Below are 17,029 nucleotides of genomic sequence, written 5' to 3' on the forward strand. Positions count from 1 at the left end.
AACATAGAGCGCGGACCCGCCGACGCATCAGAATTGGTGAGATGTCAGCTTTCTATGTTAACGTCTTTTTTTTTTTGCGCTAGATTCTGACGCTGCAGGTTTCATCATCCTCCAACCAAAACTGACTGAACCATCAGCAAAAGAAGATCCAAACTAAGCTTCACCTTTCGCTTCACATAAACATCGTCATGAATTCCCCTCTTACTTTTGCTGTTTTGCTTCCACCACGATAAAATGACACGTCATGCACAGCTCTCCCTCTCTCTCAGTGTACTTCAAAAAGAGTGTCACATCTAAAAATCTCTGTTTTCTGCATTATCCACTTTCTTATTACACACCAGTCTACTACTGTGTACAGCGCTGTTGGCCGCTGTTTGTTTTTTATTTTTTTAATTGAACTAACTTACAACAAGAAAGTCTAATTTCTGCTGTTCAATACTGAAGAAATGTAAACTTTTTTAAATTATGCAAAATTGCAAAATGCTTAACTGTGTCTCTAATTAAACCTCTGTAACTTTGCTCTGCTTCAATTTAATAAAGTTACGTTGAAACCAAGCACACCATTGTTTTTCTTGTGACATTACCAATAAGTTTGATGTGTCACATGGCCCTCTTCCTATTGGAAAAAACAAAAGTTATATCCAAGATGGCCGACTTCTAAATGGCCACCATGGTCACCACCCATCTTGAGGAGTTTGCCCCCTCACATATACTAATTTGCCACAAACAGGACTTTAATATCACCAACCATTCCCATGTTATTACGGTGTATCCATATAAATGGCCCACCCTGAAGAATGAAACGGTAAAAGGTAAAGAGTTAATAACATTTTTTTCAGACCAGACTTTATTCGTTTTTTTGGTCTTCGTCCTGGTTAGAAATTGAGACAAACAGGACAGAGGTACATTTCCAGGCACTGGAAAATTACACAAGTTCCCATTAATGATGAGAAGGGTTTCTGATAGTTAAGCTTGAACACATGTTGTAAAAAAATCTGTATTTCTCATGCCAAATTCTCTTTGACTCCTACAACTAGTATATGTCTACACACCAATACCTGAAGCCTCTACAGATCACAACACTCCCCGGCACCTTTCTACCAAGCATCCGTGGTTTTTGGAGTGGTGAGGTGTCTGATCAGAGTCCAGAGACAATATCCACCCTGGGCACATCCTTGCTCACCCTGATACCACCCGGTGGCAGAGGACAAAAGAGGTATCCCCTGCTAAACCACCAACCCTCAGGTGTTTCACTCTCATAGCTATGAATTTAACAGTGTTGTTTTTCAGCAACATAATATTTTAAAACACTTCCATAAACCCTTCATTGCAGTATTTTACATTTGCAATGGCTAGCCATCCTGTTTCACAGAAAATTATCAGCCAACACTGCTTTTCCCCTCGGCTGTAATGACCTTTCAGGTCATTGTTTTGGTTTTCCAGCCTTTTGGATGCAGCAGGCAGCTGTGTTCAACAAAAACTCTCCTGTGAGCTCTCTGCTCAGCACCAAACAGAGCTGCCAGGTCTGTTTGATAAAACCAGCCCCATGGCCAATCAAACTAACCTATAATAAACAATACAATATAACACCCAAAAGGCAGGCACCTGGTGTTGGAGAGTATCACAAAATAGTTTGTTTTCTATCTAAGCCTGCATGCTGTTTTGGAGTTTGGCTTTTGTGATTTTTAGGATATTTTGGCAATTTTCATACACAACACGAACTCATGGACAACAAAAGTTCAACCTGCAGAAATGCTTCAAATGTGGGCCAATTACTCAGAAAACCGCAGACCTCGCAACCATAGCAACGCTGGCACCAACAAAGTCAGTAACTAGCTGGTGAAAAAGGAAGCATATAGCAGCTACTGTAAAGAGCTGAAAGGAGCACGCTTGCCAGAAATTCAAAATGTAAATGTTGCCTTACACATTTCTCAGAGATAAAAATGTATATCTGGTTTGGCACATGACTGTAAACACTGTTTATATGTCAGTGATGCTTTTCCAGTTTAGATAGATTCATGCATTTCTTTTCTGCAAAAAAACCCCAAAAAAAATACTCTGAATCAGGGGTGCCAAACATAAGGCCCAGGGACCAGAATCAGCCTGGCAAAGATTCCAATCTGGTCCTATGGAAGGTTTTGGAAAATATAAAGAAACTGTATTTTCACAAGTTTTACAGGGTTCTTTTTCCACTGATCAAGACCTCCCCCACTGGCCATTAACACAATTTCATTTTAGATTTCAGTCAGTTTATACATTTACCTCTTGCAATTTAACCCCAAAGAGTCATGCTTATAGATTTCTTTCATTTACTACAGCAGCATGTAGAAAAACTGAAACATGATGTTGAAATTGTGCTTCTTCATCTTCTATTATTACATTTATATATTTATATATCAATATTATATAGTAAGATTTAATAGATTCAATGTTTAGTTCAACATCTTTTCACTGACAAAAAGCGGAGTTTCACCAGTCTAGCCCACATAAGATGAAAGTGGGCTGTATGTGGCCCGCAATGTAAAATTAGTTTTATATCCCCGCTCGAAAGTTTTTAAATGACTAGCTTGATAGGGCTGTGGAAGGTTCCTGATCAGATTTCAATTAATCAAACACATCTATCTGATTAATATACTCATTTTCCTCAAATTAAACAATACACAGCACATGAATCAATTTTTATTTACCAAATATCTGATTTACATGTTTATATGAACACCTGTATATATTAGGAGGTCAGGGTTCTTAGTCGCCGCAGGATATTTTGTAATCAATTGAATTTGACAACGTCATTTCTGCTGACATAAGCAAACCAAACAAATATGAATTTTCCAATGAAGAATTTGAATAATATTAATGGCATTAAAGTATATTGAGGGGGGGTTTAAAGAAAACTTAAAATTACACCGTATTTCACTTCAACATGGTGCTTTAAGCGGTTTATTTTAAGGTTAGATTTTCTGTATGACTCATTACAAAAATCTAGCACTTTGACTGACAGCTTTAAGTGACAGCTGACAACCAGGAAACTAAACACTCAGACAAGTGACAGAGGTTAAAACACTACTGCAGACATCTAACGGGGGAGAAAGATGACCAGGGGGGGACTGGTGAGCACGCATGTTAGCAGATGTCACGTGGATTGATAAAAGCAAAAGATTGAGATGTAAACGATGGCGGCGACTGCAGCACAGCTTTTTTTTTTTTTTTAGACCCTATTAATCCTCTAAGGGGATGCAAATGCTTTTTTTGTGTGTGTTTATGTTAACTCTGTTTATCCACAATTGCAGTGGGAAAATCACTGCAGTGATAAGTTAATTATTCAGCAACGACTCAGTCCTTCTCTCCCTCTGACACTCTGTTCCTTCCACTTCTACTTCTTCAATAAAACCAGCGCGAGCACGCACGCACACACAAATCCTCCCACGCAAGCTCGAGATGATGTCACACACAAAAAGCTGATGATACCAAATAGACTGTGTATACCCACATGCTCGCATTCAAAGGTTTAAGCTATCATGCACAGCGCATTAGTACAAACGCACACACTCGCCCAGGTGCGAACATCTCCAGGCGGTGTGCCAGTCAGGCCGGCAGGCTGCCCGTATACCAGACAGAGGGTCTGTTGTGTTGTAAATGTCAGATGTCCTGCTGTTTGTGCCAGCATGCATCTCCCTGCTAAGCACTCATTTAAACACACTTAATACACAGCGTGTGGGGCTGAGGGAGCCGGAAGGAAGAAGTAAAGATGGAGCGGGAATACTGAGAAGTAGTGTGAGTTTGGATTAAGCCTGCTTGTTCAGTAAAACCCTAAAATCAAGCTTCTGTCCTACACAGCCTTTCTTTGTTGTTGTAATATGCCCATTTTTCCCCACAGGGATCATTAGCCTTTCATGTCGCTTCACTGTATCAGATATTTCAGCTGAGAGTTATTCAGAGTTCATGAACTACTCGTAAAGGTAAAAGGCTTCAAAAAAACTGGAGAGATAGGGAGGATTTTCAGAAATGTATGATAAGGAGATGAAGAAAGAGGCAGAAACTGAGCAGAGTATTTAGAACTGCCAGGAGAGCCGGTCTCTCTAGTGACGGCTCATTCACTGTGTTCCCAAGGTAACCAGTGAAAGTATTCGCTCAGAACACTGGCAATATCACTAGCCTGTAATTTGTGTGTTGCTTTACTCTACATCATGTATGTTAAATAAGAATTGTGATGATGATATCATTCTTTGACTCTGTGCACACCGACACTACATTATAATGCAAATTAGGAGTCAAAACATCATCATCATGCAGTTAGAGTTAGTTAATTCACTGCATATAAGTGTGTGTGTGTGTGTGTGTGTGTGTGTGTGTGTGTGTGTGTGTGTGTACCTGTGACAGGCTGGAGAAGCCCAGGTTACGACAGCCATTGCATGGAGTCAGTGCTTCCCAGAAGCCAGTGGGACCGCAGCTCTTTTCTGCCTCATCTTCTTCCATGGCCGGAGGGAGAGGTGGCGTCGGCCGCTGTGAGCACAAAAATCAGAACACAAGTATATGATTGTCATTATAACAAGTAACCAATAATAATCAGCTCAAAGATTAGAGGGTGTATGTGTCCCAAGAAGATTAATTGTCAACCGGACAAAGAAAAGACTGATGGTACCGTACAAAAGCCATTTGTATACATCAGCATAGATTTAGGAGGACAGAGGGTGACAGCAGTTATTTTCAAAGCTGCTATGACCAATATATTTACAGTAACAGTGGCTCGTGTAACCCTGGCACAGACAGAATCAAATTGGAATACACAAGCTTTTACATTAAGACTGAATTAAAAGAACAAATGACATGGTAGAGGGAGACTTTGCTCCTGAAGGCTCTGCTGGTTGAGAGAGGGGTGGGAGTTGAAGGCTATTATGAAGCCTTTCCAGGAGCCACTTATTGGTCAGAAGCAGCTCACTGTTGATTTGCCTTCTGGAAAGAAAAAAGAAGCAAGTAGGACCGCAGAGACTGGTCACCCACCTCTGCCATTCTCTTAGTTATTAAATTCATCTTTTTGGCTTCAAAGCACAATGCTAACGTCGCTCTGTGACAGCTGTGGGTGCAAGTAAGTGGCAGTTTGCTAAAAGTATTTAACTTATGGTGCTTATGGCTAAATGTGCAGCAGATTCACCAAAAACACTTTTATGGGATAAAAATCAAACAATCAAATACATTCTTATCTAGAATTTCTTTCCCTGACTTTCTTCCATTACTGGAGATTTTGATAATTACAGTAAAAGCCAGCTTATTTCCCCTCAAAGGCACCATCTTTATCAACCTCAGTATCTCTTTGTGAAGCTCTTCATGGGGATCACAGCAAAAACCTGCAACCCTTCTCATATAACTACTTGAAATACCTGCACAGCACTGCTTTGGGCTAGTATGTGTTAGTGAGAAAAGCCCATTAATAGCAGAACATCTGAGGCTCACACGCAGTGCCCTTTCCTGGGGGCTCTTTGGCTCTCAGGGGACAGGTGTGCGGATGGGCTCTGCAGTATGAAGCAGCAGAGGGCAGATAAAGCCCACCTGATATCTCTGTGAACCAAACAACGCAGCCGAGGGTGTAGACCACAGCAGATTACAAAGACAAAAACACATATCGGCCGTCTCTAAAACTGCATGTAGCTTTTACCAGGAGTGATGAGGGTGCATAGACTGAGGGAGGTCTCATGTTCATCATGCGGTGATTATCTTTAGAACAGAGGTCTAAAAGAGACAAGCGAGAGGGCAAAAAGAACAAAAAAAAAAAAGGATTAAGAGCGGCAGGAATGCAGAGGGCATGCTAAAGAAGCAAAGAATGAAAACTGTGCACCCAAATGAAGTTACAGAAGGAAGGAGAGACAGATGGGAAGAGCCAAAGAACGGCAGCGAGAATGGAGACGGAGGCAGAAAATGAGGCAGAAAGCGAAAGGTCACCAATCGCTCCAGATTGCAGAGGGCCCTTTGCAACACTTGAGTATTGATTGATCTAAAAAGGACTGCAGGATTCACATATACATACTGCACTGTATGCATAAACAATACATAACCTTTCATTACAGTATGAATGTGATGCCAGCCAGTGTTCAATAGAGAGGACACAGTTAATTATTCATACTGAAAGCTGCATAGCTAATCAATATTACATTAGTTGTCAATGGGAAAGCTTTAAAGGGATAGATTATGACTTAGGGAAAATCTCCTGCTTAACTACATGAAAATGTGTCTTTTATGTCTGTCTGAAAGCTTCTTAACACAAATGAGTGTAGTTCATTTGATGGAGGAAACAAATTGATTTATACTTGGATTTAAACTGACTCCAGTGTAATGAGTTTAAGTTACACGAGTTTAAATTTTACAGATCAATATGAAACCCAATAAACCCTTAGACATTTCCCTGCACCACATGCACATGGCTCTGATAGTGCAGCCAACTGGTTAGTGAAAACTAACCATGCATAAAAAATATCTGTTGAAGAGAGTCTTTGCATGGATGAAAAACACAGTTTTTACACAGATTTGAAGTGGCTCGACAGATCCAGGCTCAAATATCTCTACAATGACTGAATGGGTTACGCTGCACTAGATTTCTTTCCTAATTGTTTGGACCACTAACACTGAAAAGTGTGATATGTCCCCTGATGGGAAGACAGGAACTGCAGGTGTGGCCACAAAATGCCATTTCCACAAAAAAGGAAGGAGTACATTTTCATATTATAATTATATTTAAAATGGGTTTCTTTTTCTTACAAAAAAAAAAAAAAAAAAACAATCAATCAAACTAATCAATTCTGGAGTGAATTTTTTATATTGTATGTCTCATGTTCAGAGTTTTTACTCAGGGCTGCAAGTATTGTACAGATTTCCAACTAGCATGGAGAAGTCTTAATTAACTGGTCATTATAGACAATCATGATTAGCGATGAATAGACAAGGATCAACTCCTAAATCTAACTGACATCTACAGCAAGGTGACATTTTTGGTGCAGAGAACAATATTGTGGCAAAAATTACATTTCAAACCAGTATGAAAAATCTGATCAATATGCCCAATAATATGATTTATTACAATATATCCATACTTTAGTCTGTGCTTAGTGATAGAATGTTAGTATCGGGAGACAATAAATTTTATAACCTGTTAGTCAGTGTCCCTCAACATATAGCTTAAAGCAAAGCTGTATATCATCATAGTCCTGCAGAGTTGTTAGCATGGCTACAGATTTGCGCCAAATATTTTAAATTAAGGAACACATTTGATTTTTAGTCCAGACAGTACTTGTAAAGGGTATTTACAGGTTCTGGCCTCTTAGATGTGAGGATTTGATTCTCTGCTCTATGCATCATCTGCACGCAAAACACAGAAAGAGTCCAAGTAGGGAAAAGAAATCCATAAGTGGCCAGCAGGGGGCGAGCTGTAGAAAGAAGTCAGAGTGCAAGTCCACAAGAAAGTTTTCCTCACTTGACTTATGACCTCATTAAACACTTTTCTGTTGGGTTTATGGCCTCAGTCACTACCTTAGCTTTAATTCACTTAACATGATGTCAATTTTGGTCCAATTTAGAGTAAAACAGACAACAAAGCATCCAATCCTCATTTGTCACATCTGGTTTCCAAACACCAAGATGAAAATGGCCAGAACACTACTTAAAGCTCCACGATGACATCCACCTTTTATGTACAGTCTGTGCTTTTCCATCACGGTTATTGGGATACACAAGTTCTGGAATTCTGGTTGGAAAAAATACACAATCTCAGCTTTGATTTGAAATACTTAGATAAGCATGTGGACTAAATTATTTAGTTTTGAATTATAATTGAATAATAAATTCTTGTGTAATAAATGTAAGCAAAGAATACAACCAGTGCCAGCAGACCAGTGGCATCAGATTATAACAAACACATGCTGGTTTAACCACAAAGAATGCACATGCTAGTGCTTATTTGAACACAACTCACACACATTTCCACTCTGACTTAATTCACACTGTGCCAGCATTCTTTGTGAGTGTATGCAATCTATGTGTGAGTTATTGCGCATATTTGCATTGTTCATTTCTGTACTATAGAGACACTGAATCGCATACTAAATAGGCCCGGCCACAGTTTAGACAGTAGCCTGCGGGCACATATAAACACACACAGACATACACAAGCTAGGAGTGTCAGTAATAGAATACAAATTGGTACTTATAGAGAAGGGCACAAGATGGATTCAGGTAATTACAGCCTGAGTAAGACGTGGTGTACGTGTTTAATGTGCATGCACGTGTGAGAGAGCCTCAGCACGAGGTCTGTGCACCTGCTGCACTGTCCATAAAAGCTACTTGAATTACACTGAAAGTGAACTTATTAAAGAAATGAAAAAAAACGGGACTATTGATAAGCGTCACAATATTTTTTGCTGGAGTGTCTGTGCATGTGTTACTGTAGGGGAGCAAGATGGAGAGAAATAGAAAGAAAAATAGAAACAGACAAGCAGTAATAAGTGAGAAGCGCAGGCACATTCAATCGCATTTCTTTGGACAACCCTGTGAGTGTGCACGCCTGAGTGTGCGCGCACGTGTGTCCGTGTGTGGTCTAAAGGTTCAGGTGTGATAGATGACCTGTGTTTCTGTCTTTCTGGCTGATGGAATTGAGCCTCAGAGCCTCTTCGTCACGCTGTGCTGGCTGTTAGAAATAAACTGCAGGTGTGATTCTCTGGTCAGCTAACACTGATAAAGGTCATCCACTTCCTCCTGAGCTGAACTTCAAGCCATTAATGTCTAATCAGTTTTCTTCTGCGTAAGAGTGTGTGTGTGTATGTGTGTTGTGTTAGGAGAGTGTGGACAGATACGGGGAAGGCATGAACAATATTTCAGCATAAATAGGCACCAATTTAGAAGAAGGTCATGAAAAATATCTGCAGGCTGTGAACGGATCTTTGAGCACAAAGAATAATTACAATTGTAAATAAACCCTGGACCTGTTTTGTTTCTGTAACAAGAAGTGACAACTCAACAGGACGAGCCAGCTCAGCGGCATCAGTCTGATACTGCCCTCTGTAGTCAAAATAGTCAAAGTGCAGTCTTTTTTGTAAGCCAGAATTGTATTAACAAGGAAGAGCCTTGTATTAACAAGGTGCACCTTGTTAATACAAGGCTGATCCCGCTTTGACTTTAAAACTTCCTTTAAAACTTCCTTAAGGCTTCATGACGCAGATTCAGTGAGCTGCTGGAAACACTTCTCATTCACATGGATCTCGAGTCTCAGACTGAGATATGCCAAGATGCAAGCCATGCTTTCATGCTTTTTACAGCTAATTCTGATCCCATCAACAGAATGTTGCAGCAGAAATCGACACCCATCAAATCAGGCACCATTTTTCCAATCTTCTCTTCCTGTTTTTGCGTAACCATGTGTGAACGGTAACCTCAGTTTCCTGTTAGCGTTCTCTTATCTGACAGGAGCGGCACCCGGTGTGGTCTTCTGCTGCCGTAGCCCATCTGGTTCAAGGCTATGAACTCTGAGATGCTCTTCTGTACATCCTGGTTCTGACAAGTAGTTATGTCGGTCACTGCTGCCTTCCTATCATCTCAAAGCAGACATGCCCTTCTCCTCTGACCTCTGGCATTCAACAAAGCATTTTTGCCCAGAGAATTACCGCTCGCTGGATATTTTCTCCTTTTTCTCAGACCAGCCTAGCTGGCACAAACAACCACATCACTTTCAAAGTCACTCAGATCACCTTTCTTCCCCATTCTAATGCTCAATTTGAACTTCAACGGGTCATCTTGACTGTGTCTGAATGCCTGAGTAGCTGCCATGTGACTGGCCAATTCGATATTTGTATTAACAAGCAGCTGAACAATACCCAGTGAAGTGGCCTTGACAGTAAATGAAGATCTGCAGCACAGCTGGGCCCTGTGTGCAGTAAGATAAGACATCTTGAAGGACTAAATAAGAGCTGATAAGCCTGCAGAGAGAAATTCTTTTAGATAAACAGATAGAGCCTGCCTGCAGTCAAACATTTATAGATGTGGCAGAAACATTTTACTCAGAGCCAAAATATTTTTCTATCGATTTTTAAGTCTTAATTTTTTCTAGAGCAACACAGACATTATTGTAGGGACTGATTGCAATTCGGTCACTCCTGAAATTAAGACTTTCTGAGCCAGTGACCTCATACCAATCTTATCTGAAATTGCAACCATAAACTATCTAGTTTTGTTTTTTTTCATTTGGCAGATTTGCACTGACATTTGCACTTTTGTTTTATCTGTTTACTAAAACAGGAGAAAAAAAAAAAGAACGAGTAAAACAGAAAGCAGGCCAGCACAAAGCAGCCAACTAAAGGGATATTTAGGGGCATAAATCAAACTCCAAAGACAGCAGGAGAAAAAGAAGTGCTGCAAAACCACTAAATTCTTGTATTTAAGAAACTGGAATAAGGCCCGGACATTTACTTTTGAGTTAACCATCATTATAGTCAAGTGTCAATTAACAGAAAAGTAGAAATGCATTACTAGTTTTTCTTTTTGACATGGAGTTTTTCAGAACAACTTTAAACTCTGGTGTGAGAATATTTAATTACCAACGAGGTGTTCAATTGCAAACTACCTCAGTGCCCTTTTCCATTTTTGCCTGGCTCATTACTTCCCACAAAATGCATTTACATGAGCAGACCAAGAAAGGAGAGACAAACACCACAACCAAAATGCACCACGCCTCTGTAATAGCCTAGTGGCGTACCTTGCTGGCTCGAGTCAGAGTGCCGTTGGGTCGATCTGGGCGCTCCTCATCGGACAGCCGCCCGCTACCGAAGCTGTCCATAGAGTGGGAGGAGATGGTGTGGCAGAGCTCCTCGAATGAGTAGTCCCTATCCCGGCACTTTTTGATCTCATGAAGCAGTTTGGACAGCTCGCTTGTCACAGCATCATCTGAGGAGGATGTAAGAAACGTGATCCGTATCTGTGAAGCCAGTTATTCTCAAACCGGGTACGCCAGCAAATATATTTTATCACCAAAACAACAAAGAAAAAAAGGTGGAAGTAAATCTTTTATATGCCTGTCTGATTTATTGTGAGATTAACCTGTTTGCCAGACACAAAACTCCTCCCCCGTCTGCTTCCTGCTTTGCTTTTGTGTCGCATTAAGGCACACTGTGCTAATCACTTCCTCCCGCTTCCCTCCACGACTCTCTAGGTAATCAAGGTAATTATGGGATCTGCTGACAATCACTGAGAGGAGAGCAGATCAGCACACACTCAGCAGGTTGCAATGTCATATTTGTAACACAGGGGGCAGTGCTGGACAAGGTAAGTGTGGAGTGGCAGTGACTGTTATTCTCCACTAAAGGAGCTGCTCTCCATGGCTTTATTCAGCCCATATTGCAAAAAGTAAACAATAGTTCCAATCAAGTTTAGTGGCGTTGTTCTTAGAGTAAACTGGACACATGCATTTTGGATGATGGACTGGTCTGTAATGTTCCCTTATATATAAATAAATGCTTTATACAAATGCCTTTGTAGTTGTTTGGGTATATTACTAAACATATTGTAAGCCTTTGTGCAGAATGCATAAAGGAATGTGCTACATAGGTTGTTATTTGTTGTTATGTCATCTGTCTACACCCGGTTTCTGTCTTTATTTCTACCACTTCCTCTTTTTAGAACTAAAAAAAAAAAGCTGTATTTAGTCACCTCAGAGCTCACAGTCCAGTACTTCAGTTGCATTGTGTCACATGAGTCTGTCTTCATACTTACTCTTGTGTCTCAGTGAAGGGGACGCGGAAGGCGAGGGAACAGAAGTTCGAGGTGTAGGGACAGGACACGTGCGGACAGGCTCCTCCAGGATGCTCAGCTTCTCCATCTCATCCATCATATATTCTACAGACACGTGGAAACAGCGGGGAATTAAGAAGATGGACGATGAAGCAGACAAGATGAAAGCAATGTGAATTAAGGGGAAAGTGAAAATATGCCAGGAAGACGGGAATAATGAGCAGAAAGGGCACAGAGTGGAGGACGTTTGGAGAGTGATCGAGGAGGGAGAGCGAGAGAAAAAAATCATTTCAGAGGCATTTTACCGGATCAATATAATAGCACAGCCATCAGTATTGTAAACAGCTTGAGCTGCATTCAATTCACACTTTTCCCCACACCACAAATTCACTTCACAGGTTCTGCTAATAAAGCAATCTGCTGTTCATGAAGGTAAAACAGAACAAATTATGTGGCTAGGGAAGGAAAGAGGAGGGGACAAAAGTGTTCAGGTGAAGGGCCAGAAACAAAGTTCAACACTTGCTTAACTCAGGCAAAGCACATGAATACACTTGCAGACAGAAATTAGGTGGCAAATTCCCTGCAGAGTCCTAATGAGGGAGCCGGTTAATGTCAGGAGTGTTTGTGCGTGTGGGTATATTTTCATTATTATGAATAGTGGCATTCAGCTCAGTAGTTATGACAAACAACCACATTTGCATACAACTACACTTAGTACTGGAATTTGCATCCAATTCAAAAAGAAAGACGAAATGCTCCGACAGATTTATTAAGTTCCATAAACAGCAGAGAACATAAAGTGCAGTGTCTTTATAAAATAATAAAATAATCCACTGAACTGTAGTACACAAGCAGTTGCTGATGGGCAGTACAAAATGAACTTGTTAATTCAAACAGTCGGATGAATCGTGTGCTGTGAAACAAATGAGATTCTATTCATAACGAGGTGCCTACGGCAACCAGAAAGCCCCTCGACTGGTACAATTGAGTAAATGACAAGTATTCTGCTCTTTGCGTTCTCTGTCTGTGCGTGTGTGTTTGTGTGTGTGTGTCCTTTTCCATCTCCTCTCCAACAGGAAATGGCATGCAGCTGATCTTTTCACTGAGTCACAGCTGCGTCCTTTCCCTCTCTCTCACACACATTCATTCTCCAATTTATGCTGAAGTCCAAATCTCTGTTTGCACTTCTAATTTAGAGAGACAAGCTTTTCACGGCTGTCATTTCTGACCAATATGCACAATGACATGAATTTTTGACTTTTAAAAAGCTACGTTCATTTCATAAACATATTTTCTAGCCTCACTTGTGTGCATATTAACAAATATTCCCCCAAACTGCGATTCTATGTGCACAGCTCGGGATGTGAACAGCTAAGGATGCCGAATTAAGTCCAGACAGCTGCACTGTATTGACATCTTCAACCCCAGTTATCCACATAATCACTCTTCATTCTTGTAAATACAAGTGTGTAAACAAGCAAATCCACAGAACTGTATTTTAAACTCTATCCATTCTCTTCTGCTTTTCCAAATTAGGGTCGCAGAAGTTATTTTAAACTGTAGAGGAAATCCCAAATATACCAAATAAAGCTAAATGTTAGGAGTAGGTGTACAAAACAAGGAGCAAGAATCTAGTAGGTGGTGCTGCTACAGAGGCTATACGGCATTTGGTTAGCATACACTGACTGGTGAGTTACATATATCACTTTTCTGTCATTTAACTGTTCAATGATGTTGGTTTAATAGGAATGTCAATGTAGGAGGTCTGTATCAGAGGGAAAAGCTGAAAAACGTTTGAAAGTCCAAAATGTATGTCCTTCACATTTTCTAAAGGATTCTGGCCACCAGGCCTGGTGTTCGACTGTCTTGAATCTGAAGTCAATAACATGAACATCCTGTCTTGGATCAAAAATTCAAGCTGGTGCTGGTGTTATGATGGGGGGGTCCAACTGGGCATTGTTTCAATTCAATTCAAATTCTTTATTGTCCCAAAAGGGAAATTAGTTTAGCAACGGGATAAAAGTAAACAAAAAATAATATAAAATGACAATAATAGTAGAAAATCCCAGAACAGTTATATGGCATTTAGGAGACAGGATGCAGTAGGGATAAAAGAAGTCTGGAGTCTTTTGGTCTTCCTCAGAGGTACTCTAAAACAGCGGCCGGAAGGCAACAACTCAAACTCACTGTGAAGTGGATGGTTTGAACAATTAACAATAGAATGAGCCTTTCTAAGCACATTTTTATTGTAAATGGCCAAAAGTCCATCTTGCCAGCACCCTGAAATTTTGCTAGCAGTTTTTACCAAAAGACCCAACCTCTTCTTATTCTTCACCGTCAGGTTACCAAACCAGGCAGCAATACAAAAAGACATCACAGATTCGATAAAACTTCTATAAAACAAAGACAACATCTCAGATGAGACATTAAAAGATCTCATTTTCCTTAAAAACAACAGTCTTTATTGAACCTTTTTAGTAATGGCATCAGCATGAGATCCAAAACACAGTTTATGGTCAAGTACCACACCTATATTTGAAACTCTCAACAATCACAATATCAGCAGTTTTAACGATAGTGGGTGATGAGCTATAAGCGGACTTCCTAAAATCACTAATCATGTCTTTAGTTTTTGACACATTTAGTGAAAGGAAGGACTCATCACACCAATCCACAAACTCATGTTTAAACACCACAGCCTTGAGTATTGTTGCTGACCATGTCCATTCCTTTAGGACACAGTGTACCAATCTTTTAATGGCTGTTTCTAACAGGGTAACTCATCATTTCACAAACTCAAATCATATCAAACTGGTTTCTGGAACATGCACTCAAATGTTCACCGTACTCAAAGGGCCTCCACAGTCACCAGATCGCAATCCAATAGAGAACCTTTGGGATGTAGTGGAACAGAGCAATATTGAATCTATGCCTCGAAAAATTCAGTAAGTGCTGAAGGCAAAAAGCAGGTGTAACCCACTACTGCTGAGGTGTACCTAATAAAGTGCTGAGTGTACATCGTGTAGTTTCAATAAAGGGCTTGAACAGAGTCCAATTCTGTTATGTAGCGGAGACGCAGACCATCTCTAAAGCTCACTGCTCTTCATTAGCAAAAAACAAATTACGCAGAAGTTTTAGATGTTGGGTTTGGGGACCGCTTTATGAACTGAAGAAGAGAATTTTAGCCCATTGTTCACTATACCTTTAGCTGGTTAAGCCTCCAGAGGTAAGCATGTGCTGTTTAGCTCCTAACTCTGCCTGACTGATGAGAATCACAAAAGAGAACTAAAACTAAAAAGCATTTCGGAGAGCAACTAGCTATGTGAAATATTTTTCAAGATGTGTGGGTAGGTTCTTCGCAACAACAAACCACTTCCACTTCACATATGTAACTCTGAAGCAAGTAGAAGGATAATAAAGCAACAACTCCATGTTAAGGTTTAAAACACAAGACAAATGTAGACAATTTTCCCAGATTTTGTTATTTGTTTACGCCTCAAATTGTTGTCGTGCTAAACTTGAAATAGGAAACTTGAATCACTAATTACATCTAAATTGTTCTGCCCTTTGCATCGCTGTGCGTTCCCTGGTTTAATGTCAGCTTTCTGTCTGTTATTTTCTAACCGTGGACGATTTGTTACATTCCTGGGGCTCAGTCTCTGCTCCCCTTTCTATCTTTGTCTCCTAGTTAAGACTGTTTAGCGGTTAATTTAGGCTCTCCTCGTTCGCCTATCCCTCCAATCCTGTCTGTCTTTATCTCACTCTCTTTAAATCATGCGCAACAACATGCCTAACGTACACCCACAGACTACACACTGACAGATAGCGAAGGCCTCCAAGCCACAGATTAGAGCGTTCAAACTGAACCTCATAATCACTTCAGGATAAAACTGTCTTTAGAAGGTGCAATATGGAGAATCTTTGGGTCCGCGGGGACTGCGGTGCAAGCTCACACAAACAAGCACCGGTTGCACACAAAACCCACTGCAGCGAGGACAAGAGCAAAAACAGGGATCTTAATGGCAGGTGGAATAGAGTGAAGACACTGAAAATGACAGTATGCTTTTTTGTTTTTGGGCCATAAATTACAGTATAGCTGGATATAACTGCAGTACTCCTCCAGCCACAATCATTTTGAAAACTCCTAAACACAGACTATAAACTGCGTATTAAAAACATTAATATTACCTTGACTTCACCCATTTGCAATTCCTGAGTTTAGTGTTATCACAGAAGCAGTTGCCATATTTAGAGAAGTGTATAGGTGTATTGCATATTCATCACTCTCCACCATTTGCACTTAGAACTGAAGAAGCTTCTCGGATGAGGGGTGAAAGGTTTTCACGAAACTTAAAGAAGTCCAGACGTTTTTCTTTCCAAGCTCCTTAGACTACTATGACGTGGATGACTGAGAACCTTCAGTTACATGTTTCAGATCAAAGACATTTTTGTATTAGACAAAGATAACCTGAGTAAATTGGTTATCTTTGTCCAGCATGGACAGCATGTCAAATCATCTTATTGGGATCAGTTCGGACTTTGCAAAGGCAATTCCAAAACCGTCTTCGGGACATGAACTGGTGGCCGGATTTTCTCCTTCATGAGCATAATTCATGGTTCCATCGATTATAGCAAGTCGCCCTGAAGCAGCCCTGAATCATCACACTACTGCCACCATGTTTGACTATTGGTGTGATGTTCTTTATATGAAATGTTGCGTCAGCTTTGTGCCAAATGTAACGGGACTCAAACCTTCCTAAATGTTCAACTTTTGTCTCATTGGTCCACTGTCTGGCAGTAATTGGGCCACTTATTTAATGATTTAACAAGGGTTACTTCGGTTATCTTTATTCAATATTAAAATTTGTCTGATGATCTGAAACGTGAAAAAAGTATAAAAGTATGAAAAAAAGTATAAATCTGATAGGGAGCAGATGCTTTTTCCTAGCACTCCCACTTTTATTTTGAAACTATCAAAGGCAGAGTACACCAAGGACAGATCATCGACCAAATCAGCCACCATAAATATGCATTTCTTGCATTTCTTAGGATGGAAACTACAGCACAGGGGCAAAAAGTCCACAAAGAAAGGCATCATTTACTTCACTCATCATAGCTCGTGGTTCTAAACTTCACAAAAGTAGAAACTCTTGTCAGAGCAGATCATTTTTTAACTCATCAAAGCAAAAAAAGCAAAAATGAAACTGATGCCTGTGATGACTGGTGCATTCCAGTTAGCTGAGCCTTTTCCAAATTCAACCATCGT

At 40.3% G+C, this 17,029-nt stretch overlaps 1 protein-coding gene across 6 annotated transcripts in view; it reads right to left on the reverse strand.

Annotated features, from left to right (window-relative positions):
- anks1b (ankyrin repeat and sterile alpha motif domain containing 1B) overlaps positions 1-17,029 on the reverse strand; it is a 278,541-nt gene that overhangs the window by 156,019 nt on the left and 105,493 nt on the right. For all 6 annotated transcript variants that reach the window (XM_084911141.1, XM_084911142.1, XM_084911145.1 and 3 more), the window contains 3 exons: positions 11,746-11,868; positions 10,733-10,920; positions 4,372-4,503 (listed from right to left, as the gene is read on the reverse strand). In XM_084911141.1, the coding sequence (XP_084767267.1) occupies positions 4,372-4,503; positions 10,733-10,920; positions 11,746-11,868 (443 nt within the window). The remainder of the gene's footprint in view (positions 1-4,371; positions 4,504-10,732; positions 10,921-11,745; positions 11,869-17,029) is intronic.

Source organism: Perissodus microlepis, chromosome 17 (assembly GCF_051167445.1).
Source record: "Perissodus microlepis isolate ML-2025 ecotype Zambia chromosome 17, ASM5116744v1, whole genome shotgun sequence".
Taxonomy (NCBI): Eukaryota; Metazoa; Chordata; class Actinopteri; order Cichliformes; family Cichlidae; genus Perissodus; species Perissodus microlepis.